The sequence below is a fragment of the Prorops nasuta genome, unplaced genomic scaffold (assembly GCF_024137725.1).
Source record: "Prorops nasuta isolate Cenicafe-Biocafe unplaced genomic scaffold, Cenicafe_Pnas_1.2 PNAS00017, whole genome shotgun sequence".
Lineage (NCBI taxonomy): Eukaryota > Metazoa > Arthropoda > Insecta > Hymenoptera > Bethylidae > Prorops > Prorops nasuta.
Genome location: NW_027116814.1, coordinates 1,529,408 through 1,555,986, shown reverse-complemented (window position 1 = coordinate 1,555,986; position 26,579 = coordinate 1,529,408). Strand labels below are relative to the sequence as shown.

Sequence of the window (26,579 nt, the reverse complement as noted above, 5' to 3'; positions counted from 1 at the left end):
ATCGGAGACTTTCGTCACGGGAACACAAGCTGCGCGCAAATGGAGCCTGAGGTAGACCTTACTTCGACGAGGCAAAGAGGATAATTTGGTTTTAGATGGAAGAACTAATCAAAACGCAGAGCCCAGCTATCTCGCTGCAGATTATCAGAAAAAAAAATGAAGATTGTGAAAAATATATATATTTTAAATAATAAAGTGTGTTTTTTATGCCGCAAGGCTGTTTCACCAAAATCTACGTGTATTTATACGTTCCCTCAATTCCTTTAATAATAAATTAATTTTACAATATGTGTTCTTTCTCTCTCTCTTATATCTCTCGCGTTAAGGGGTGGGACATTTGGCGGACCCGTTGCGAACACCGGCTGGAATTTTTCATTTGAAATTAGGCATACCAATGGATGAAATAACAAAATAGGCAGATAGGCGCGCGATGTACTACACAATTTATAAAATGGAATTTAGATTCGCAAACTTCTTATAAAATTATACCACATTATCAGTACCAAGAGATCTAACGATATAAATAAACCTTTTTGTTAAAGGCTAAACAATTGGAGTGTCACGTGATTAATTTTCCCCCACCACCCTGGAGTGGGGGCAATCTCCCTCCGCTAAGAAGTGGGGGTATTTCCCCTACCTCCCCTTCCCTCGCGAAACCCCGACCCCCTCGCCACCCGGTCCCAGAATCCCTATAGCCACACTACTAACCCGAATTAAGATTCTTACAATGGAGGCGTTTTGAACTGTTGTCATTTCCCCCCATCGCCTCAACAAGAGGGGAATGACTCAGTTTCCCTTGTCATTATCAGTCCAAGCACACGGTATAATACAACGTTTTGCATTTGGTCCGAATTTGCGATGAAAATAACAAATTTGTTTGTCTATTTCCCCTTTTTTCTCCGTCACCTGGCAATTAGATGAGTTCGAGCGATTGTTACTCTGGCTTCTATTGTTGGATTTGTCTCTGCGTTTCTTTAGCTTCTTTGACAAGTTGTCTAAACGTTTCTCCAACGCGCTTATTCTATATGCTAAAGTGTCGGACTCATCACAATGTTTAGCTATTTGCACTGCAGATATTTGGGTTTCTGGACCCTCAAAAGTTTCAATACATTTATGTGCCATAAGGGCAAGTTTATTTAAGTCCGACACTTCAGATGCTGCTAAGATTGCTCGACATTGCGCCGGCAACTGTTCAAGAAATATCGTGCGTATTATTTCATCATTGCATTTAGTATCTAACGCTCTTAATCTAGTCAGGATTAACGATGGTTTTCCACAAGTAGAGACTTGTCCTTTTATCAATTGCCGCAAGCGTTTTTCCGTGGAAGTACCATAATTTGAAATCAGACGATTTTTTATCTGATCGTAGATATCTGAAGGATATGGGGATAAGGATAAAAGATCCTTAATCACTTCCAAAGCTTTTAAATCTAATTTTTCTGCTATGCATTCTGCTTTTGTGGCTGAGACTACAATACCAGCATTTTTCATAGTTATCTCTGCTTGAAGAAACCATGTCGACGGATTGTTATGGCAAAAATTCGCAATTTTAGGTGCTTTATAAATAGCAGCAACGGAGGATGTTGCTTCTCCGGCTGAGGCTTTTTCTTCGAGAACTCTAATTTTTTCTAATGCTACCGCAAGCTCTTTTTCTACACTCATTTTTATGTCTGGGGAGCGCTTTTAGTAAACAAATATACCCGAGTATGCGACAATAATATATCGAATATTTATTTAAACTAAACAATGTTGCTCGCTGTTGTTTTCGTACTCCGGGAAGGCTTCTGTTGAGTGGGTTGTTCCTGGAATCATTATACTGGCTGCGTTGTGATGATATTCCTCGAAGACGACGGTTGACCCTCTCGTTCCTGGAAGACGCTGTATTGTGTAAAATTTCTCGAAGACGACGGTTTGCCAAAAAAAAATATTTATATATATATGCTGAATTTTCCGTTCTTGTTCGAACCAGGAGTGTTCAGCACTCTCTTGAATTTGTATGCCCGATATACGCCGGCGTACCAGCACGTATATCGGTGTGTGAGGAGGGGCTGTCACTTTATGTGATTTTGACAATTTTTTTTTTCACCCAGATCACAATAGTCACGGATCTCGTAGTAATACACAATGGGCTTATTTCCTTCTTGACGCTGGATCACGTCGGGGTCACCATTTGTGGGTGCCAGTGCTATAGTATGTGTCGTTACTATACACCATCCCACTCTTCATATATGTAAGCGTCAGTATAAGGAATAATAATGACTCGTGGTGTGCCCAAAGCGTTTTCTTTATTTTTCTTGTTCCCCTCACACAATAGTTTTAGTTTCGTACTGCGCACGAGTACCTTACTCGCCAGAGTCCTGACTACAACTGAAAGAATAATGGCGCCAGACCGGCGGTCTCAAAAACTGTATAATTCAAAAGTTACTATGATGAGCTAAGGAGTTTTGTGTCGAGGCCCACACATTTACAAACATCAGCGCCGCCTACCGGCAAGGATTATTTAAGGACCCTGCCATGAGCAATCTCCCGTTTCATCTCTGGTTCAAGTGCTTTTGTCGGTGGTTCGAGTCCGGCGGGAGATATTTTTTTTTCGTTTTAAAAGCATTATTATCTTTTTTGTTTTTGTTAATTCTTTGGAAGCATTGTTATTGCTTCCAAACATATTTTGAAAAGTTTATTTTTCCCTGAAAAGGGCAGTTAGTCAAACAAGGCTAGTGATTCCTAATTTTTGTCAAAAATGTGTCCTACGTAACGTCAATTCGTCTAGTAGTCAGTCTAATATCCGCGCCGGTCCATAACTTGATTGAGTCGATTTGGAATCGATTCAATTAAGTTTTCAAGAAACTATGGTTCATGCCGTAGGCTTTCCGACACAGCTATTGCATTCTGAAGCACTACTGCTTTCGTCCTCTCCCTTTTGGCGCGACCCATTTTTAGTCATTCTCGCCCAAACGTTTTCTATAATATTTAAATCCGGACTCTTGGCCGGCCACTAAACCAGTTGGATTTACGGATGATCCCCTAACCAATCACGAGTGGCGTGTGAAGAGTGAACTGCAGAATTATCCTGCACTACACGGATTATTGGCGTATCTTCGGCAGAATACACAGCACGAACTCTAGGAAGAAGCACCTCTTTAAGGATCGTCATGTAGTCTACAGAAGACATCTTAGGAGGAATCTCAACCAATTCACCTATCGTGCCTCCTGACACCCACCCCCAAGGGCCACACATGATTCGTCCAGATCGATCACTCTGAACGACGTATTCGGGGTTCATCCGGTAATCGGTGGGCCTCCAAACGTGAAGAAAACGTCGGTTAACGGATGATACAAAAACCTTTTCATCGGTCCAGATCACCGTTTCCCACGTTTCACGACTGGTCGCTAAATTTTCTAATGCAAACGCGACTCTTTGTTCTCGGTGCTGAGAATTAAGAGTAATCTTGCGGGCTGGACGATAGCAATTAATGCCGGCCGTGTTAAGTCGCCGCCTACCCGATCGTTCGGATAAAGGAAATCCCGTCTGAACAATTCCGTCAACTAAGTTCTCGAAGGGATCTCGCGAAATGTAGTCCACTAGGAGTTGGTCCTCTACCGGTTATGAACCAGCAGGTCTACGATTATTTGCACGGTGATCACACAATGCGTTACCACCGCCGCGCTAAAAAGCGGTAATCCACCGGCGAACGGTTTTCATCGAAACGCCTGTAAGCGCTGCAATTTCTAAGTTAGATTTTCCAGCCTCCCAAAGGCCTACAATTCACCCCCTCAACCAAACTTCGATATTCGGTGCCATTATATGCGAAAACTAATAATGATGCGCGAGCTCTAACCACCTACAGGGTCTTTTCCTAACAGCGGAGCATAGGAGATTCGTGTTATTTGACTATAGCGCTCGGAATGATGGAATCTGAGAGCGCTGATTGGTCAATATTGCGTAGTACCAGCATATAATAAGCCGTTACCAATAGTTGGATACAAAAAATGAGATTCATCCGCCATATTGGTGTGGAGAATGTTTACATGCTAATCCTAACAGAAAGAGGTGTAAAATGGAGAAATGTCAAATGGTAAGGTTACTAAAGTAAAAATTGAAAATAATGAATGGAAAGTACGAATATTCTTTATTTTCATTCAAAGTATTCAATTTTTACTTTAGTAACGACAACATTTGACATTTTTCCATTTTACACCTCTTTCTGCTACGATCAGCATGTAAACATTTCTCCACACCAAAATGGCGGATGAATCTCATTTTTCGTATCCAACTATTGGCAACGGCCTATTATATGTTGGTACTACGCAATATTGACCAATCAGCGCTCTCAGATTTCATCATTCCGAGTTGTATAGTCAACTAACACGAATCTCCTATGCTCTGCTGTTAGGAAAAGACCCTGTAGACTGCAATGAAACAGTTTATCAAAAAGAAACAAGGTATTCAGTGGTTTGTTTAAATGCGCTTCCGATCAAAACAAATGCCGAAGAAGCGAGCTCCTGTTCATATGGATTAGATTACAAAAAAAGCATAAGTATAACATTATATATTTTGAGGTTTGCAAAAATATATTTGGAAGCAGTAGCAATGCTTGCAAACAATTAATGTGATATATACACCTAAAAGCCGGGAATAAAGGTCATTTTTATGAATTTTTTTAAGGAAAACTATTTAAAATTTTGAATTGGGATTCAACTATCTAAAAGCTTATACATTCAATTATGAGTTCAATTATTTTGATTTAAAAATTTCAAGTAAATTCAATGTAATACAACGATCCATATTGCTTCGTAAAAAAACCACGCATGCGGTACCAGTTGGCCTTTCTTCAAAAATCACCTGAGAAAAAAATTGAACAAGATTATTAAATTAGATACTATAATCTAGTCTTTATTATAGCCGATTTTGAAAATATTGATATATGACAAAATGGCGGATGTTTAACACGTTCACGCCGGGGCCGATTTTCGTTTGTTTTGTTATGAGGCGGCGCTGAAATGAACATCGCGCTTCATCTGGCGGCGCGTGATTATTGCCTATTCAGACCTGCATACGCCTTGTTTGTTGCTCTGCAGTACAGTGAGATCTTATTGTGCAAGTTTTGTAACTCGTGCCGTTTTTTTCATTCTGACCACAAATTTCCGACAGTAAATATAATTAGAAAGGTGATTAGAATGTTTTTTTAATTTTTACCCTTATAAAAAATGGATAACATGGATATGGAAATAAGTGATTCGGATGAATCTATAATTAGAAGCAAGAAAAGAAAAGTGGCAAGATTACGAATAGTTTCTTCCTCTTCAGACGAGGATTTTGTTAATTTTATCAATGAAGAGAACGAGTGTTCCACGGAGGAAGAATATTTGATTTCTAAATCAGAGAACGAGGATCACGATGAAGAATGGCAGGAAGTAAAAGAAAGAACCGTATTAATAAATGAGTATTCGAAAGAAGAGGAATTTTTACATAAAAATATTGACTGTAATGACCCTTTTGCCTTATACAAACTATTCTTCACGGATTACATACTAGAGACTATAGTTGATGAAACAAATAAATATGCTACTCAAAGTATAAATAATTCTTCATCTAGCAGTAGAATACACCAGCAGGGCTGGCAGTCTATTACAAGAGATGAAATGAATACTTTTTTTGGCATATTGCTTATTATGGGTATTGTGCAATTGCCAGAAATTAGATTGTATTGGTCAAACAACGATATGTATGCGAACACACGCATAAAAAAGGCAATGACACGTGACCGTTTTCTATCTATTCTTAAGTTTTTACATTTTTCGGACGATACCACAGCCAGAACTGAAGATCGGTTGCATAAAATTCGAAATATTATTGAAGCAATTGTAGATAATTTCAAGAGTTCTATAAAACCAGGCAAAAATATTGTTATCGATGAAAGTATGGTCCCCTGGAGAGGACGTCTAGGCTTTCGCCAATACATCCCAGGCAAGCGACATAAGTATGGCGTAAAAGCATACAAATTGTGTTTACCTGAAGGCTACACTTATAATTTCGAAATTTATGCTGGGAAAAATGGACAGATCATTGAAAAATCACATCCCCATGACGTAGTAATGAGATTATTAAGTGGCTTATTATTTGAGGGCCGCACACTATTTATTGATAATTATTATACAAGTGTCCCTTTGGGTGAAGAGCTTTTAGAGAAAAATACATTTTTTTGTGGTACTGTAAAAATAAACAGAAAAAGTCTACCACCGCAGGCAAAAACAAAACAAAAACGTGGTGAAATGATAAGCTTTGAAAATCGTAGTGGTGTAAAATTTTTGAAATGGACGGACAAAAGACCAGTTTGCATGTTAACTACCTCAAAGAATCACCAGTGTAAATTTGTGCAAGGAATAAATGACCGAGTAAAGCCCGATGCTGTGTTTGACTACAATATTGCAAAAAAAGGTGTCGATTTATCAGATCAACTATCGGCGTACTACAGTTGTTTACGAAAAACCATTAAGTGGTACCGAAAAATAATAATACAATTAATATGCGGAACTTCCCTCGTGAATGCGTGGTATATTCATAAAAGATGGGGCACTAAAAATATGACTATGTTAAGATTTAGGGAAATTATTATCGATAATCTTTTGTCCAATGAACAAATATGCCGTCATATACCGTCACATAAACACGTTCTTCAATCATATAAAGGATCGGCAAGAGACACCCGTAAACGCTGCAAGGAATGCTATAAAAATATGTCTAATAAAAAGGGCAGAGCTTATGCAACTAACAATACTAAAAGGGTTAAGACGTATTGTGGACTTTGTGAGGGACAGCCAGCACTTTGCTTGGAATGTTTTAACAAATTACACAAAAAACAATAAATAATGCAGTTATAAATAAAACAATATTAGATTTTATGTTATTTTAACCGTATTTGAATTTTTTGTATAATACTGTATTATTATGTTTGTTATTGAACAAAACTTATAGTTCTGATACATTTTTGATTATAATTATTATTAAAAATAAATGTTTTTAATGACAGTTTAGTGTGGGTCACCGGTGACCCGCGCCGGCGCGAACGTGTTAAAGAAAAATAGTGATTTTCGAACAAAAAATTTGTTATTATTTTGCCTATAAAACAAAAACTAAGTTATGGAAAAAAAATCCTATGACAAAGACTAGATAATTGTGTATAGAATAACTACACAAAATTTCAAGGCAATCGGTACATTAGTTTTCGAGAAATTTCTGTACCGATTTGGAAAATTTAGTTCTGAGAAAAACGCGTTTGAAAATTTGGGAATGAATAAATCATTAAATTTGTCAACTTACTATGAGTTCTATTTCTGCAAGTTATTTCCGGCGGTAAATAACGGTAATATGGTATTTTCCTTCATACTTGGAAGGATGTTGAGGCATACCCTATACAGGGATACCTGTTCTTCACATAAAAGAAACACGAAAGGTCGAAGGGTCCCTTGCCGCTACCTATCTGCCGGTTTGGAGCGAAAACTCAGTTTCACATTCTCAGCTTTAACTGGCTTATTTTTAGAAATTTTAGCTTGCCGTTTTCATGATATATTCTAGGGACCTCAAGCTTAAAGAAAATGCAAAAAAATTGATTTTTTTCGACCATCTAGGTGTATATCTCCCCTTAACAAAAAGAAAAGATAGTAATGCTTTTAAAAGGAAAAAAAATATCTCCCGCGGGACTCGAACCAGAGATGAAACGGGAGATTGCTCATGCGAGGTCCCGAGGCAATCCCTACCGGTAGGCGGCGCTGGTGTTGGCAAACGCGTCTCAGGTCCATCTAACTCCTAACGCCATCTATCGGAAGAGACCACGAAGCACGAGCGTTAAGCTTAGAATAGGGTAAAACAGATATGCATTGTTGCCAGAAAGCGGACCGTCGGTCTGCAGAATTTTCCCCTCCAATTACAACCACAGATGCAGGCTCGTTTGCGTGAGCCATCCTCGCTGCTACTGCTGCTCGATGGTCACGAACACAAGTAGAAGCGTCCGTACATATGTGGCGACCGGCTTCGCTCGCTCTCGGTTATCCTCAGATTAAAGAGAGAGCGGAGATACTTTCTCTGACCTCTCTGTCTTTCTCGCTGTTAGCGTCTAGTAGAAGAGTCGAGGCAAAATCTTTCCGCTTCGCTTTGCCGAAAATTTACCAATATTCGATGTCATTTACATTTGCAGCCCAATGCCTTTATACCTGATTTTTTCAGCATATTTATTTATGAGCATTGACTTATTTAAATCAATAATCAATTAAGGAAATGCGTATTTAATATATAATAATTATTTTAACTACAATTTCATCGCTATATTTCCCTTATTTCCGTAAAATCTGCATTTCTTTAATTTATTATTGATTAGTGTAAGTCAGTGGCCATTAAGAAAAAAAGAAAAGAACCTAGTAGGAGTCGAACCCGGACCCACCAATCGCCACGCGGTTACCTTACCGCCTAGACCACGAGGCTTCTTCAGCGCACCGTAAACAGATAGTCTTCTTAAGGGCTTGAAATCTTCTATTGAACCATATAAATAAACGAGCAACCGACAGCTTTATTCATTATTATTCTATCATAATGGTACACAAATTAAAGAATAATTATATAATGAATAGTTTGCAAAAGCTTTCCAATAACCAAGAACGGAAACTGCGAGAATTGATTATTTATCTTCGTTCTTGGCTATTGGAAAAGCTTTTGGAAACTATTCAAAATATAATTATTCCTTAATTTGTGTACCATTATGACAGAATAATAATGAATAAAGCTGTCGGTTGCTCGTTTATTTATATGGTTTAAAAGAAGATTTCAAGACCTTAAGAATATCTGTTTACGGTGCACTGAAGAAGCCTCGTGGTCTAGGCGGTAAGGTAATCGCGTGGCGATTCGTGGGTCCGGGTTCGATTCCTGATCGGTACTTTTATTTTTTTTTTTAAGATTAAATTTTTTTTAATGGCCATTGACTTACAATAATCAATAATAAACTAAAGAAATGCAGATTTTACGGAAATAAGCGAAATATAACGATGAAATTATAGTTAAAATAATTATTTTATATCAAATACGCATTTCCTTAATTTATTATTAATTTAAATAAGTCAATGCTCATAAATAAATATGCTGAAAAAATCATGTATAAAGGCATTGGGCTGCAAATGTAAATGACATCGAATATTGGTAGATTTTCGGCAAAGCGAAACGGAAAGATTTTGCCTCGACTCTTCTGCTAGACGCTAACAGCTAAAAAGACAGAGAGGTCCGAGAAAATATCTCCGCTCTCTCTTTAGTCCGCTTTCTGGCGACAATGCATATCTGTTTTACCCTATTCTAAGCTTAACGCTCGTGCTTCGTGGTCTCTTCCGATAGATGGCGTCAGGGGTTAGATGGACCTGAGACGCGTTTGCCAACACCAGCGCCGCCTACCGGTAGGGATTGCCTCGGGACCTCGCATGAGCAATCTCCCGTTTCATCTCTGCTAGAAACACCAACAAAAGCGCTTGAACTAATCTTCGAGGCAAGCGAACTAGGCACTGAGCCACGAACTCTTCATGACCATTGATCAAGATTTCTTCAATGTAAATGATATTTTAAATTGAAGGACATTCAAATATATTATTAACAATGTGTAACGATTATAAAAATATTTCCATAATAATAATTAGTTAAGTGTGAATTTAGGATATTATTCTATACATGTTAAAATTTAAAAGATATAACTCTTCTTAGTCTGATTAATAAATGAGTGAATTTTATTAATTAAAATTATGTTATATTTACAAGAAAAGTTACATAAATGGAAACCGGTATATTCTTTTATTTAAATGAGTTTCTTCTATAATGACAATAACATATTGATTTAAAAAATTAAAAGTAATTTAACATATGTATATATATATATGTGCTGTAACGTTATTCCCGTCAGTGTGAGGGGCCACTCACACTACGGATTTTCCCATTACCTTCGCCCGTCGTTATTTATTGGTATCAGGGCGCCAGTTGGTCACTTGGATGGCCAACAACCCTACGTTATCATTTGACTCTTTCGACTCCAATTTCTATGCATCTTATACGGCCCTGCGGCCATGCATTTGGACGGTAGCGGTAGCCAGGGTCGCTCAGTATGCTAGGTCGTGGAGAGAGGGGAGGGTTCCTTGCGGAAGTCCGAGCCTCACAGACCTATCTGCTGAGGGGCATACATTTATCCCTCTCCACCCACACACAGGTGGGGGTGAGGAGTGCGGGAACATGCGGTATCATTGCCAAGCATAGAATTTGCCAAGAGCGGACCACCACGGAGGCAATGTTCGCGGCCCGTCCAGCCATAGCGCAAGCCTATGGGATTACGGAGGGCGCCGGGACACATTGCAACGGGCTAACTACGCCCCTGCGCAACCCACTATGCATTGGCCGGTATCCTGTCGTGATGTACACTGTTCAAAACTGAATCATGTACAGGTATAGTTTCTGCTTCCCTATACTATCTTGTAGCAAAAATGCTTCTCGCAAAATTGATTCATGTCCATCTCAACTCCTCTATACTATCTTATAGCAAAAATTTAAAGACAACAGCGTCAACAGCAGACGAAACGCGACATCGACAAATATGAAGATGACGTTTTAGACGTATAGTAAAAGTATTATCCAGAAAGCATATTATTTATGTTGGAAACGTAGGGATGTCGAAAAATGGAATGGAAAATAATGCAAATATGGTGCATATATATAATATTATTTATCAAGTATAAAAAGGAAGAGATCGGATGTAATTTTCAGCCTATAAAGAGGAAAAAGCATCAGATAAGCATCGGGAGCAGTAAATCAAAAGAAAGATTAAAGAATATTTTGCTTTGTTAAATTAATCTTTCTTCTGACTTGCTGCTCCCGATACTTATCTGATGCTTTTTCCTCTTTATAGGCTGAAAATTGCATCCGATCTCTTCCCTTTTATACTTGATAAATAATATTATATATATGCACCATATTTGCATTATTTTCCATTCCATTTTTCGACATCCCTACATTTCCAACATAAATAATATGCTTTCTGGATAATACTTTTACTACGTCCAAAACGTCATCTTCATATTTGTCGATGTCGCGTTTCGTCTGCTGTTGTCATTAAATTTTTGCTATAAGATAGTATAGAGTAGTTGAGATGGACATGAATCAATTTTGCGAGAAGCATTTTTGCTACAAGATAGTATAGGGAAGCAGAAACTATACCTGTACATGATTCAATTTTGAACAGTGTACGTGCAGGCTGGCCAATAGCACACGCCTCACGTACGCGAACGGACCCATGGCTGTCTGAGTACCGCGTCACGCGCTCACCAGCACGCACGGACACATTAGCACAGTCCCATGGTCGCGTTCCGACTGCCTGCTATGGCAGTCTACGAACGACATTCGCGCAGCCTGCTTGAAGCGCGTAACTGGCGTTCAAGCCAGACTCAATGTTCTATCTCCCCTCCTCGTGGGGACTTATAGACACGGTCATTCTTTTAGGACTCCCCGACAGCGTTGCCAAGTCCGCCATGTTGGAAGATACTACGCTGTATAGTTTGTTGGCGAGAATTGAATATAACACGCGAAATGTATAGTAAATGTGATTCACAGAGAAGAAACGAAGTATAGTGTTTTAGGTATAATAAACTCTCAGTGCTTTCGGACGTGTTTTGGCCATTAGGGTCTCTTTCACCAACGCTCAAAAAGCTGTCAATTTGCCAGGTAGGATTGCCAACTTTAAAAAGACAGTTGGTAATGACTGATATAATACTCTCTATTTCCGTTTTCGGTCCGCAATCCGCTCTTTATTTGTGTTTCCTCATTTAAGATGTGGGTAATTTAAAATTTTAATATCATATTATATTTATGAACGACATTGATACGGGATATTTGATATCATGGACAAAAAACGAAAAGCAGAGTTAAATTTAGACGAAAAAATAGATGTTATTGAAATAATCAAAGATTTTGCAGAAATCGTGGAAAATAAAAAAACTGATGCTTATGGCCTTAGAGACAAAAATCAAGCTTGGAATGAAGTAAATACCAAATTTAATATTAACCCATTAACCCATTAACGTCCAAAATGTCAAAATTTCTTGCACGTTTTCAAAGTGATTTTTTCCTATGTAATTGGCGTTGAAAAAATTCTTGAACCACATATTCTGATGTAAAATTGCATGCTCTTTCAGAATCCGTTGCCAGAATCATGATAAAACTCACAGGAAAAGAGATATGCTCGATTGAAACATAGAAAACACCTAAATTTTCGAAAAAAAAAATTTTTAGGATTTTTTTTCGAAGTGTTACGGTGAAGATATCACCTTGCGACCGTGATCAAAGATGATCATGGGAGTTGAAGTTTAACAGGGAATTTTTTTGTTGACCTTGAACCATCGCTTCTTTACAAAATGGCGGAAAAAACGAATTTTTTTTTTTTCAATCTTCATCAACTTTTTTCTCGAAATCTATGGTCTTTAGAAAAAAATTCATAAAAACAAAAATGCCTTAGAATCGCTCGAGGAACATTCTCAAATTTTTTCAGAATTTTTTGAGACAATTTTTGATTTTCCGGGAAACTTGTGAAAAGGAATTTTCAAAAATGTCTCAAAAAATGTTGAAAAAATTTGAGAATGTTCCTCGAGCGATTCTAAGGCATTTTTGTTTTTATGAATTTTTTTCTAAAGTCCATAGATTTCGAGAAAAAAATTGATAAAGTTGAAAAAATAAAAATTCGTTTCGGCCGCTATGTTCTAAAAACCTATTGGTAAAAAAACGTTCTGTCTACGAAAACTCGGAAAAAATTTTACAATATTGCTCGAATGATTCTAACTTATTTTCATTCTTTTTTCAAAGACTTATAGATTCCGACAAAAATTTCATCCTTTATTTCCATTTCATTTCGGCAGATAAGCGTAATTTTTGGTCTCATGTATTCATGAATATTCGTCTTTTTTTATTCTCTTCTTTCGTATTTTTGTACATACGGATGAGTGATAAATAAACGAAATCATTAATTTCATACATTATGTCGCGGAAACGTGTAAGATCTTCTGAATATGAATCAGATTCTTCAGATAGTGATTCAGAACGCAACGTATTGATTCCGGATCCTGACTATTCAGGTTCCGATGATTCTGGTTCCGATTTTGATTCAGATTGCGAACATGAAATACCCAATATCACTTACAATAAAGCTCGTGCAAATTATTCTGAAAAACAAGATAAACTTGAAAAAGGTCATGAATTCACTTGGATTGAGGGTGAAAAGTTACACCCTCATTCTTGTGAAGATAAAGTATTATTGTCCGAATCGCAAAAAAAGAAAATACGTAGGAGCGAACCTTTTCAATTGTTTGAAACCTTTTTTTCTATTGAAATGAAAAAATATATTATTGATGCGTGTAAAGACAATGGTTATGATCTGAAATTGAAAGATCTTGATACTTTTATTGGAATAGTTATTTTTTCTACATTCAATCCCAGAAAATCACAGAGAGATTACTGGTCATCTGATCCGTATTTATCTAATGAAGTAGTTTCTTCTGCAATGTCTCGCCAACGATTTGAAATCACAAAATCTAAATTGAAGTTTTCAAAAAACAAAGACAAAGATTCAAATGATCGAGGATGGCGCGTTCGTTCTCTACTGAAACTTTTTCAAAATAACATCATGAAATTCGGAATATGGAGAACTGCTCTATCCGTTGATGAGATGATGGCCAAATCCTATGCAAAAACTGTTTTGAAACAATTTATTCGAGGAAAACCGATAAGATTTGGTTTGAAATTTTGGGGCTTGTGTACTTCGGACGGCTATCTACTGAATTTGGATCTTTATTGCGGCAAGAATTCTCAAATTGGAGATAAGTTATCTAAATGTGCTTTAGGTTCACGAGTAGTATTATATTTATTACAACCATTTTTTCAAATAATAAGTTATAACAAAATTTCTCAATTTCATCTGTACTTTGACAACTTCTTCACGAACATGGATTTGGTATTACTTTTGAAGAAATTGCGTTTGAAATGCACTGGTACTATCAGAGATAATCGAGTCAAAGAAAAAAATGTGCTTGATAAGAAAGCTCCAAGAGGGACATATGTGGTGAAGCACGACGTAAACAGTGGCATAAATTTCATTACTATCATGGATTCGAAGCCCGTCTCAATAGCTTCAACTGCAGCAGGTGTCAATCCTCTATCTATTTCAAAAAGATACAGCGCAGAGGCTAAATCTAAAATTGAAATACCTTTTCCGCAAGCTTTTCACCTATATAACAAATTCATGGGAGGTGTTGACCTGCATGACGGACATTGCAATGACATACTCCCAAGTATACGATCAAAAAAATGGACATGGGTAGTTTTTATGAGACTTATACAGGCGTCTATTACTAATTCTCTTGTAATTTTCAATGCTGCTAACGATGGAAAGAAAAAAGTTGGAATAAAAGAGTTCACTATTTCGATTGCCAAATACTACTTACAAAAAAGTAGTCGCAAAAGTAAAGCACATGGACGATCTAATAGTGACAAATTGAGGATTTGTTCGAATGGAAACTGTCCAATAAGAACAAGAATTTTCTGCAAAACATGTAATTTAAATATTTGCAATAAATGTTGGCTAAAATAGCACACCTAAAAGTATGAATAAGTGAGAGGCAAGGGGACTCACGGAAAACAAGCACCCCGAGACGTGAGAGGCAAGGGGACTCACGGGAAAAAAGCACCCCAAAGGAGACAGAATTTTACCACGTCCACGCCGTAGTCTCTGGGTAACGCTAAGAGTAAAAAAATCTTCCTAAAATTTGCACAGAAATCGTTTTTTACCAATAGGTTTTTAGAACTTAGCGGCCGAAACGAATTTTTATTTTTTCAACTTTATCAATTTTTTTCTCGAAATCTATGGACTTTAGAAAAAAATTCATAAAAACAAAAATGCCTTAGAATCGCTCGAGGAACATTCTCAAATTTTTTCAACATTTTTTGAGACATTTTTGAAAATTCCTTTTCACAAGTTTCCCGGAAAATCAAAAATTGTCTCAAAAAATTCTGAAAAAATTTGAGAATGTTCCTCGAGCGATTCTAAGGCATTTTTGTTTTTATGAATTTTTTTCTAAAGACCATAGATTTCGAGAAAGAAGTTGATGAATATTGAAAAAAAAAAATCGTTTTTTCCGCCATTTTGTAAAGAAGCGATGGTTCAAGGTCAACAAAAAAATTCCCTGTTAAACTTCAACTCCCATGATCACCTTTGATCACGGTCGCAAGGTGATATCTTCACCGTAACACTTCGAAAAAAAATCCTAAAAATTTTTTTTTTCGAAAATTTAGGTGTTTTTTATGTTTCAATCGAGCATATCTCTTTTCCTGTGAGTTTTATCATGATTCTGGCAACGGATTCTGAAAGAGCATGCAATTTAACATCAGAATGTGTGGTTCAAGAATTTTTTCAACGCCAATTACATAGGAAAAAATCACTTTGAAAACGTGCAAGAAATTTTGACATTTTGGACGTTAATGGGTTAAGCACGGAAAAAATTTGGACAGCGAATATTTAAGAAACTGGTGGAGCAATATTAAGGCACAAACCAGAAAATATTTTGTAAAAAAAAAAATAGAAACATATCAAACAGGTAATGTAAAACTTAAAGAATTAGTTTTGTTTAGTTGCAGATATAGATTAAGAATTCACATTTTTCAGGAGGCGGCAAAAATAATGTTAAGCCTAATCCAGTATTTGATAAGGCTTATGAAATAATACAAAAATCAGTTGATGGATTTTATAACCCTGTTGATGGTGATCAATGTCACACTACTAAAGAGAAAAATACAATTGAAGAAATCTTTAATGCTGAAGATGAAGAAAATAATCCCGATGATCCTGTGGAACCTGTATTTCAAGTAAAATGTGTTATCATTTTTGTAAAATAACGTATAACAGACTACTTATATAGGTTGATGCAACTTAAGAAATATATGGATAATGGCAAAAATAAACACAAAAATATATTTTTAGAGTGTATTGGTTGGCGTCATTACTAACGTTTAAAGTTATCTGTATTAAACGTTAGATATATTAATTACATTACTGAGCATGTGTCATCCAATATTATTAAAAGGTTAATTTTCTTTAAAAGATTATTATTAACACTATTGCTTTTGCAGTTCTTAACTGAAACAAACGAAATCGATATGTGGGCAAAATGGAATCCTGGAAAACTCAAAAAGCCTGTTAGTCACCCTCTGAAATCTTTAACAAAGGGAGCATCTACATCAAAAGCATCAACATTTAATTCTAAAAATGAAATGGAAAATACGCAATATATTCTATTAAAAAGCAAAATAGAACTTACAGAACTAATGAAAGAGCAGTTAACACATAAATATGACATAGAGATGATTATTTTAAAGGAACAATTAAAGAAAGAAAAACTTCAAACCATATTGTTAAAATGTAAATTAAGTACAGCATCAGGAGGTTTGAATAATAATTGTGATACAGATTTTGAATCTTCAAATTAAAATATAATAATCTTATAAACGATTTTAAAAAATCAAACAAATATTTATTGAAATTGTTATATAATACGGAATAAGTTATATATTTGTAAAAGTATAATTATTTCTTGTTGTACATTTGCATGCAATAAAAATAATGATCCACAGACAAGTTTGTTTTAATGTAATTTATTTAAGGGAAAATATTCCCAAATAATAAGAACAAGATATTTCCTGTAATTGTTAATCTTTAACTTAATATGTCAGTCTAATATATAAACTTCGAAATTATACAAAGAATTAGTCATTATTAACTGTTAATTATATTTTTAAAGTTATACATATGTTATATTATAATTGCTATTATACATAATTATAGAGCATTCTTTAAATTAATAACTCCGACCATCATTATAACTTGTAGCTTTCTCCTTATTACATTTTAATCAAACTAAATCACTCTTTTTCATATAAGCCTGTAAATAAAAACATAAATAGTACAGATTATATAAATGAAGCAGTTAAAGCCGCTTTCTTTAAAATTTAAATTACTTTGTAATAAAAGAAACAAAAATAGTGATAACCCTTACCTTCCAAAATAATTTTCAATTAAATATCCTCTTTCATCTTCGTGTAAATTGTCCTCAAGATTGCTATTCATGCGATTATATGTCTCATTGTCGTCAATGTCTTGCTCTATTTCTATCGCTAATCTGGAAATATTATGTAAGACTCCACAAGCAACGACTAATGTCACAGTCTTTTGTACAGTTCAGAAACGGCTTCCGTGTGTTAAAATTGGAAACATATTTCCAAATATACCGAAACACCTTTCGACCATTGAACGTGTTCTTATTTGGGATTCGTTATATAATATTTCGTTAGGTGTTTGTGGATTTTGTAAAGGAGTCAATAGGTATGGTAGGCAGGGATAGCCTGAATCACCCAGTAGTAGCGCATTTCCAAATTCTCCATTTTCAAAACGTGCTTTTATTCGAGAGTTGTCAAATATAGTAGCATTGTGTGTTGATCCTGGCCAACGTACCACTAAATCTAAAAATTGAAGTTTGCTATTTACAATAGCTTGGACGTTTAGAGAAAAAAATCCTTTTCTGTTCCGAAAAAGTTCGCTGTCTTCTCCCCCTATAATGAGAAAATGCCATTGGTTTAATTTTATATTAATTTATTCTATACTTATAATGTACCAAAATATATAAAATAACATTTTTCAATACCGTAGGATCTAATTTTTACATGGAAACCATCTATGGCTCCTATTACACGAATAAACCCAGATAATCGATAATTTTCTTTTTGAGTTCTTAAAATGTTACTGCGATCAGAAGGAAATTTGACAAATTCATTGTACATTTCAGCAATTGACATCAATACTTTGTGCACAATTCTTTGTGCACTGGCTATGCTAATTCCACAGAAATCTGCCACCGAAATCAAAAACGATCCAGATGCTACAAATCTCAGTGTAACTATTAACTGAATAATAGGCGGAATCGCATTATTTCTGAAAATATATACAATACAAATATAATTGCATATATGCAAATACATATATTCTAAGTGAGTAATAAATTTTTAATATTACCTTTCTGAATTATGGACAATTTTTTGTTCAATTCTACTCAGCACCATACCAACCAAATCTTTTGATATACGAAATCTACATTTAAAATCTTTACCATCGTATATTTCATACCAATTTATCCTTTCTCTTATAATTCTAGGTCGACGAGAATGTTGCAATTGACCTGTATTTTCGTCGTCACTCTCATTGTCATCTAATATCCAATTTATAATATTTTCCATACTGGAAGATGAGAAATAGTGCAAAAAGTATTTCAATTTTGAATTTAAAAAAATGATCAAACAGCAGACTGCGGGCGAACCAAATAAGTGAAACAGCGGATTGCGGACCGAAAACGGAAATAGAAGACTAGTATATCAGTCATTACCAACTGTCTTTTTAAAGTTGGCAATCCTACCTGGCAAATTGACAGCTTTTTGAGCGTTGGTGAAAGAGACCCTTAATCTTGCGTCGCGGCGAGGTGTAGTTAGAATCAGAGGGGCGAGGGGATTTCTAGGGAGTTTGTCCGTAGCTGTCAAATGGCGCGATTAACCCTCAATTTTGTATCATCAACAAATATAATATTTTCGGAAAACGATTGTGGAAAAGAAGGAAGGATTTTAATAAATAACAGAGAAGACAAAATATATCAGATGAGTATAAATTAATAAAAAAAATGAAAATTATTGTGAATTTTTAAGAAAATATACTTTGTGGTTATTTTTTTTTTGTTACAGTTGAAATCCGGTTATGATGACTTTCAATTAAGGAAAAAAGTAATTATAAACTAATAAATGAAAAAGTATTAAAACATGAAGTACTTCTCTGTATGGCCCAGTCATTTCAATAATTGTGACTTAATGTTATAATAGTGAATGTGTAAGCGATTAGTGTATATACAACAAACTCTTATTGTAAATTTAATAATCTTGTATGACAATGTTTTAATTGCTATTATTTTAAATTAAAGCTAGTTTAATGAACATATTTTTATTTCATCCCTTTCTCAAACTTCTAAACACACATTGTAATTACCTATTCTTGTAGTAGTCATATATTCGTTAAATTGCATATATAATTACAACTGTTTTATATTTGTAAAGCATAGCTGTTTGTTGCAATGATTTTTATTATTCAATGTGAGACAAATCGTATTGGGTTTAGGCAAATGTCTTATTTATCCGCCACATCTAACCATATCTTATGTAACATTTATTTGCCTTGTTAGTTCTTTCTTTTAGTTTTCAAAATATACCAATAATTTTTTGCTATTTTTATATACACTCAGATATAGCTATTCTATTAACTAATTAATCTTATAAATGTCAAGATGATTGGTAAACCATTGTTCTATTAAATTTGAAGAATGGACACTTGAATTATTTTACTTATAATGTTTGGCATCTCTTCCATAGGATATCTTCTGTTTAAATTTGAGAAGATGTTGTTCTCCAATACATTTAAGCATACTGCTGAATTTATCTTGCTTTTAGCTTCAAATAATTCACATTTGGATATCCTTCCTCAATATATAATACATATTTTGTTAGTCCTATTTGTTTGTGAAATTTATCTGTTCTTAAACCTTAATCCAGTTACTAGATATTGTAACCTGGGTGTCACAAATAATCAAAAACACTAAAATATTGTCTGTGGAAACCACTTTATTCCACGAAATCTCAAGGAGGGGGCCTTCCGCGATGCTCACGCACACTTATTATACGCGTATACACTGTTTTTTCGGGTCCTCACTCGGGGAATGCTAGGAGGGAATTATTCGGGGGCGGACTAAAAAAAAGGGAAAAGGGGTGAGCAGGGGTAGACGAGGAAAGAACTTGAGGGAACACGGGGACAGGGAAAGCTCGAGGGAAAACACGGCAGCGACCACTCCGACCACGATCTCCAAACTCCACAAATCCCACGTCGGGACCACTTAATACTCCGAAGAAGGGGCCTGTATTTAAAAGACGAAGCTCCTTTCAAAGTACGGCGACGACCCTTCTGTTTATCTTACACAATATATGAGAGAAAGCTCGGCACGGCGAACAGTTCTAACTGTAGAACAGAAGTGGCCCGGTCCTTGGTTCTTCGTTCGTCCTGGGCCCCGGGTCCTTTTCCTAATTCCTAGGATTTCATTATTCTTCAGGGCAACAGCGCATGCTCTCGATCTATCAGTCAATTATCACCTATCAAATTGACTGGGATCCGCATTCGCACTGTTCCCTGGGTTTCGTAGCGTCTCGGGTATCCGTGTCGTCTGCTTCGTAGCTTGGTGAGGTCCGGGCGGGGCTCTGCGGTGCGGGGTCGGCGAGTAGTGGTCGGGGAGTCGGGCGGTCGGGGAAGCGGTAGCCGTGGCGCGGGGATAGCGCGGGCACGGGAGATCGCAGCTCGGCGCGCTAGCGGCGCGGCGCGGTAGAGGAAAGGAATGGGTGGGGCGCTCAGCGGGGACTTGCGGTGAGGGGACGGTAGGAGCGTCGCGTAAACAGTCGCGCTCAGCGGGAAGGTTAGAGTGAGAGGGAATCATAGGCGTTTGGGCATGGGAGCGTAGAGGATAGGAGAACAACAGTTTTCAAGCTCATGTTGGAGCAGAGGAGACTTATGAGTACTAGTTTTAGCCTGAAATAAAATATTCTTAATTTCTATCATACTACTTACACCTAATCCTACAAACATTCGCCCAATTCCCAATCATACCATTTCCTAAAAACATCTACTCTCCTTCCGTGGTCGACACTTACAATATTCCTACATCGGAAAACTACATCGTCGCTCCACGGAAGGTTCATCAGGCTACACACACACATACACATTCATACCGGGGGGATCGCAGGAGGCGCTAAGGGGGACAGGAGAAACTAAAAGACCTATGCATTTCTGTAACGTGTATTCTACCACGTTACAATATATAATATATCATTTTCAAAGAATTGATATCTTTCTATCAATCTTAACAATATCATAATAGATGTAATGAAATGTGTATTCTATATTCAAAATAGATATCCATGCGTGTAGTTGGAAAACTATTTAAAGCTGAAAACAAGATGAACTCAGCAGTATACATATACCTTTTAAAGAACTTTATCTTCACAAATATTATGAGAACATATCTCGCAGAAAAGTTGCCAAATTTTAATAGCATCATTCAAATGTCCATTTTACAAATTAAACAAGATAATGGTTTAACAATCATTTCAACTGTTACAAAAATAATTGCAGATCAGCAGTATTATTAGATCTGTGTGTATGTATAAATGATTAGAAAATTAATGTTATATGATATAGACTGGAAGAAAATAGTGCAACGGAGCCAAATAAATGTCGCATAAGATATGGAAGGATATGGCGGATAAATAAGACATTTGCCTAAACAAAATGCGATTTGTCTCACATTGAATAATAAAAATCATTGCAACAAACAGCTATGCTTTACAAATATAAAACAGTTGTAATTTTGTATGTAATTTAACGAATATATGACTACTACGAGAATAGGTAATTACGGTAACCGGACATTTGGCCTAAAAAATTTGAAGTGCGGAGTACACTCTCTACAGAGTGATATGAATATGACTAAAATCTGCGCAGCTCTTGGACTCCCCTTGCGGTGTAAATGGAAAATAAAAATTATAATTTGGCAACATTGCCCGGATCTGTCAGATTGCAGGTTATTATTACATTTTGGTGATATATAAATGTCAGGTGATTAATCATTATTTATTAAATTTTAAATAGGTTATTGTAAAAGAAAACGATGCTTTGTGTGATATATTTGTTGCTGGCTGCTTGTAATTTCTTCCCTACCCAATAGAATAAAATGACAAGATGCCAAACACAAGTAATATAACATTCAGGTGAAGCTTAAGTTATCATCTCATTTATATGATAAATATTGAAATGGTATCTCTTCTCGCTTACAAAAATAATGAAGAATTGAAGGATGCAAATACTTGAGACAGAATGATTGAAGAAGATTATCTAACCCATATGTACTTGATATAAGCTTGCTGAAAATTTTGGTTTATATGTATCAAGCACTATACTAATTGATTTATAATGTCCAAAGGTAAATGCTTTGCTTGTCATTAGTATTCTACTTAATTTTAAATAGTTATTTAATTCCTATAAAAACTGTTTTTATTGCATAAGTATTGTAAATAGAATTGGTGATAAATTATTGGCACCCAAGGGAGATTTGAGCGTCTGCAAGAAACTGCATATTGAGATGAAACACCTTGAGTACATAGAATAATTTGAAGTCTTTAATGAGTAGTAATGTAGCTTTCATCGAATTTTTAAAGGATAGATCTGAAAGAAGTATGTGAATAATTTAATAATACGGAGATTGCGAAATTAGGTAATTAGTTTCTACATTATATATGCCTTGGGATCTAAAGCTTTTCTTTAAAAAAAAACTGTTTTATCACATTTGCAGCTATAATTGGTTAGATGCAAGCAGTAATTAAGTACTTACAAAATATTATGACAATTTGAATATTATTGACTGGGATGCATTCTCTCTAAACTATAATTAATGTCGAAAGCCTAGAGAAGAAGTTTTCCGACAAGGTTTAGGATAATATAATGATAAAATGTGCAGTTCTAAAATGATTTATCAATAAAAGAAGACAAATTTTATAAAAATTATAACATTACTGAAACAGTTAATGCATGTACGTACTCTACTACAAAATTTGCAATACATTCAATACACACTATAAATCATGTATTTACAAAATTATTTTCAATTCACTTTTATAATTTTAGATTACGTAGAGGCATATAAACTCACGGTAACAATGTTTAATTCCAATTTCATTGACAATTCCTACAATCGGACCCTGAAATGCAGTCATAGTGTGTAGCAATATTTATTCTACACAAAGTCAGTCTACATTTGAAAAATTCCTTATAAATCCATTAAGATTGCTGCAGTCACTACAAACGAAGAAGGTCAAAGAGAACTAGTCAGCTGCATACTTCAGATTTTTTGACGTCTCATGTTTTAAACTCAATCATTGTATCTCTGATTTATTAAGGATAACACATATGTACCGCATAGAACCAGATAAATAGAAAGACTGGTATGCAACATTTATTTAACGTGTTCTTTAAATAGATTAACTCATTTTTAATACATATACAGGTGTTAAATATTATGGTACAACTGTTTCTTCTGTTTCTGCAATCTCTGTTCCTCCATTTCTCGTATATTCATCCTTTCTTGGGGAAAATATAAATATATATTTATGTCCATGTAGGAAACTCAATAACCGTATTATATAAGTAATACACATATATATGTTTGATATGGTACACTTACGAATGTATAATGTAGTAATCGTATCACGTTTTTAATGTTTAAAAAATTTATTAAATTCGAAACAGTCAACGTAACATTTTTATTTCTGTACACCTGAAACTACATCCAATAAATGTATTTTCTTTTATTTTAAATTGAAAGGGGATATGTTGTTTTCCACGGAAAGTTTGATTCTTTAGATTTTATTCTTTATATTTTATATATTGTCTCAATTTTCTTTTAGCTCTCTCATATAATTTGAAAAATTTATTTTATGTTTTTTTTTCCTTTTGTTTCCATTTTAAATATTGTAACGAGGTTCTCTCGTTACGTATCAAGATACCGGATTTAATAAAGAAATTAAACAGAAGCTAACGACTAGTAGTGGTTATTTCAAACCCTACATTACCGACTCGGTGCATAGGTTTCCGTTGTGGACAGGAAGTACCGTCTAGGAACATCCCTGCGGACCGTCAGAAGACCGGATGAAAAGACCGGCGCTCCACTTAAAAGTCCAAGCCGACCAAGCGAGCAAGGCAGGGCTGTGCCAAGTAACTTGGTGGCTTGAGACGAGGAGAAGTGGGCACAGGGACTCCTGCGAAAGGCGAATTCTCTAGTCCCCTGAGGAGGGGGAAATAAGAGAGTGAGTCGGGCCTGGGACGTCGCGCAAGGCGGACGTACACTGACATTCATCGAATCTGCTCGTGAAGAATGGCCTACTAGATTTGTAACTAGCTGGACAGCTTCAGGTCTCTAGTTCTCACCAAAGCGTAAAACGTCACGGTGACGTCAGATGACGTCACGATGACGTATAGGAGTCGTGGTGGGGAGAATAAGGAGAATCTGGTAAATTGCATATACTCGAGTGTAGCGGTTGATCGTCTTACTTTTGTCAAAAGTATATCATCTCGGGATAAAATGGTATAGTAAGAATTTTCTTCTTTCTCTGTCTAATAGCATAAGAGTGAGAGAGAAAGACATATGATACCCCATGTGCCCATTGATTCTGCTCGAGCACGTTTTTGGTATAGTGATAGGAATTTTGGTATACTGATAGAAGCGGTAATAATATAGTAATCAAACGACAGATCAATAAAAAGAAGAGGGCATATTCCAATGAGTGAAGTGTCAAAATGTGCAACTTAACCTCTGTAATTTGTATTAATTTATTAAAATAACTTGTAAGTGATGAACTTTTAATAAAATCATATTAAGTGTTATAAATTTGTATAAAAAATATGTATTTTAGTTTTAACCTATTATTGTGTAACATATGGTGTATAAAAATAACTGAAAATATATATTTTAAATTAAATTTATGTTGTTGATATTTTGTCAAGAATAACACATCATTAACTTTTATATTAATAATAAGGAGCTATATTCTTGAGTCGTAAAGTCCATTGGAGCTTGCAAGTCAACTATGGATCCCAAGCTTACAGCAATAAGATTCTACGAATAAAGAAGATGCAATTCATTATTAAAATAGATAATCGTTAACTCAGATTTTTTTGCAGAAACCTAATATCAATAGTGACAAGCTTTCGTATCTATTTCCAATTGATGATGCTGGAAGAGAACCTCTGAGAGCTCCTGACAGCTCAACTGCCACAGGTCCAAGAAACAGCTATTTACGTAAATCTGTCCAGTGTCATGCAATACATTATCCAGAAGCCATTCTGCTATTATCCAGCTAATGTTTCTACGCAATATAATTAATTTCTTATTAATTTTCAAATATACTAAATATGTAAAGAAGAAAAAGCCAATATATTAAAATCCATTTACTTACACTACATCTCATTACGTAACCATGAGTGAATATTGTTGAATGGTGACAGAACAGTTTATAGTTGCAGAATCAGAATACATTCCTGTTGTGGGTAATGTTGCTGGGTCCTTTTGTTCTTTCGCAGTATCCAAAAGCAGCAAATTTGCAATGATTTTACAATTATAGCCTATATTCGAAGAAAACTTTAATACTTAAACTTAAATTGAAGAATATTCAAATGATTAATAGTAACTCCTTACGGATTAAGATATCTTGCATTATTTTCAATTTCTGCTACCAGTGCGTATAGGCAAATTCAGTGGTAAATTGTTATTCTCATCACTTAGAGCTTGTTAATCCTGTAAGTTACGTAGCACTTTAAAGTGGGCAAACAAATCCTTACGCTGCATTATATTAGTCTTCTCTTCCTTCGCTAACTTTTGAAAATTCATATATTACTGTTATCCACGAGTATATTTACCCAGTGGCTGAAAAATATTAGAAAGAGTATGAAAATTCATTCTTAAAAGTAAGCATAAATTATTTCCATATTCATAAAGTTATACATACCTATTCTATTATTTAGCTGGATGTTAGCTGCCACGAAGACATCCATATGCAATGTGCCTGCCCTCCTTCCTTTTTAATCCAGTGTATTATCCTAATAGTTTGCTGCAGGACAGTCTTAAGTCAGAAATAGATTGAAGTGTGATAATTCGGTTCTACTTTCTCTTTACCCTGGCCTACCATGAGGAGATACTCTTTTTTATCTTGATTTTTCATAACGTAAATGATAAATAATTATTCCTGAAATAAAAACGTGCACACACACATATATATATATATATATATATTATTGTCTTTTCAGATTATATACTGTATTTTTTATCTTATATAATTTATTTTTTTTTTCTTTTTTTCAGTACTCCGAAAATTGATTTACGTTAAATAATATTGGTGGCCCTGAAAAGGGCCGATTTTTGGATCCGACACGTGGCAGAGCACATTCCTTTTTTATACCATGCAATCCGATCCATCTAAAAAAATACCCATTCGAAACCAACAACAGTAAAGCTCATTCAATAATCCGTCCAGTAGCCATTCCGCTCGATCACTTGATTAAGTCGATTAGGTATCGAGTTAGTCAAGTTAGCTAAGAACTCTGGGTCAGACCTAAGGCCTTCCCAGATATTCTTCGCTTGATCGAGAATCGCTGCCCTCGTCCTCGCGCCTGGCTCTATCCATCGTCTGGACATCAATGCCCAGACGTTCTCAATTAAATTGAGATCCGGTGATCGAGCGGGCCAATCCACCACTTCCAACTCCGGGTGTCGCGCAAACCACGCTCGCGTTTCGCGTGAGGTATGGATCGCTGAATTGTCCTGCACAAATCGGATCACCGGTACTT

The 26,579-nt window shown here is 35.6% G+C and overlaps 5 protein-coding genes and 1 long non-coding RNA gene across 6 annotated transcripts in view; 3 read left to right on the top strand and 3 right to left on the bottom strand.

The window, feature by feature from the left end:
- trol (terribly reduced optic lobes) overlaps positions 1 to 26,579 on the top strand; it is a 668,955-nt gene that overhangs the window by 603,167 nt on the left and 39,209 nt on the right. The gene's annotated exons all lie outside the window — the stretch shown is intronic.
- On the bottom strand, positions 787 to 1,662 carry LOC136779503 (uncharacterized). Its single transcript, XM_066737126.1, has one exon. The coding sequence runs from the start codon at positions 1,660 to 1,662 to the stop codon at positions 787 to 789; it is 876 nt and encodes a 291-aa protein (XP_066593223.1).
- LOC136779502 (piggyBac transposable element-derived protein 4-like) lies at positions 5,215 to 6,068 on the top strand. Its single transcript, XM_066737125.1, has 2 exons — positions 5,215 to 5,965; positions 6,061 to 6,068. The coding sequence occupies exons 1-2, from the start codon at positions 5,215 to 5,217 to the stop codon at positions 6,066 to 6,068; spliced, it is 759 nt and encodes a 252-aa protein (XP_066593222.1).
- LOC136779768 (piggyBac transposable element-derived protein 4-like) lies at positions 6,094 to 6,864 on the top strand. The gene is made up of 2 exons (XM_066737545.1): positions 6,094 to 6,551; positions 6,603 to 6,864. The coding sequence occupies exons 1-2, from the start codon at positions 6,094 to 6,096 to the stop codon at positions 6,862 to 6,864; spliced, it is 720 nt and encodes a 239-aa protein (XP_066593642.1).
- LOC136779501 (putative nuclease HARBI1) lies at positions 16,983 to 18,340 on the bottom strand. Its single transcript, XM_066737124.1, has 5 exons — positions 18,120 to 18,340; positions 17,752 to 18,038; positions 17,347 to 17,659; positions 17,107 to 17,229; positions 16,983 to 16,992 (listed from the first exon to the last, which is right to left on the bottom strand). Exons 1-5 carry the CDS (start codon positions 18,338 to 18,340, stop codon positions 16,983 to 16,985), a joined length of 954 nt encoding a protein of 317 aa, XP_066593221.1.
- Positions 24,737 to 25,311, bottom strand: LOC136779680 (uncharacterized). The gene is made up of 3 exons (XR_010823642.1): positions 25,193 to 25,311; positions 24,922 to 25,102; positions 24,737 to 24,852 (listed from the first exon to the last, which is right to left on the bottom strand). It is a non-coding gene; the product is annotated as an uncharacterized lncRNA (long non-coding RNA).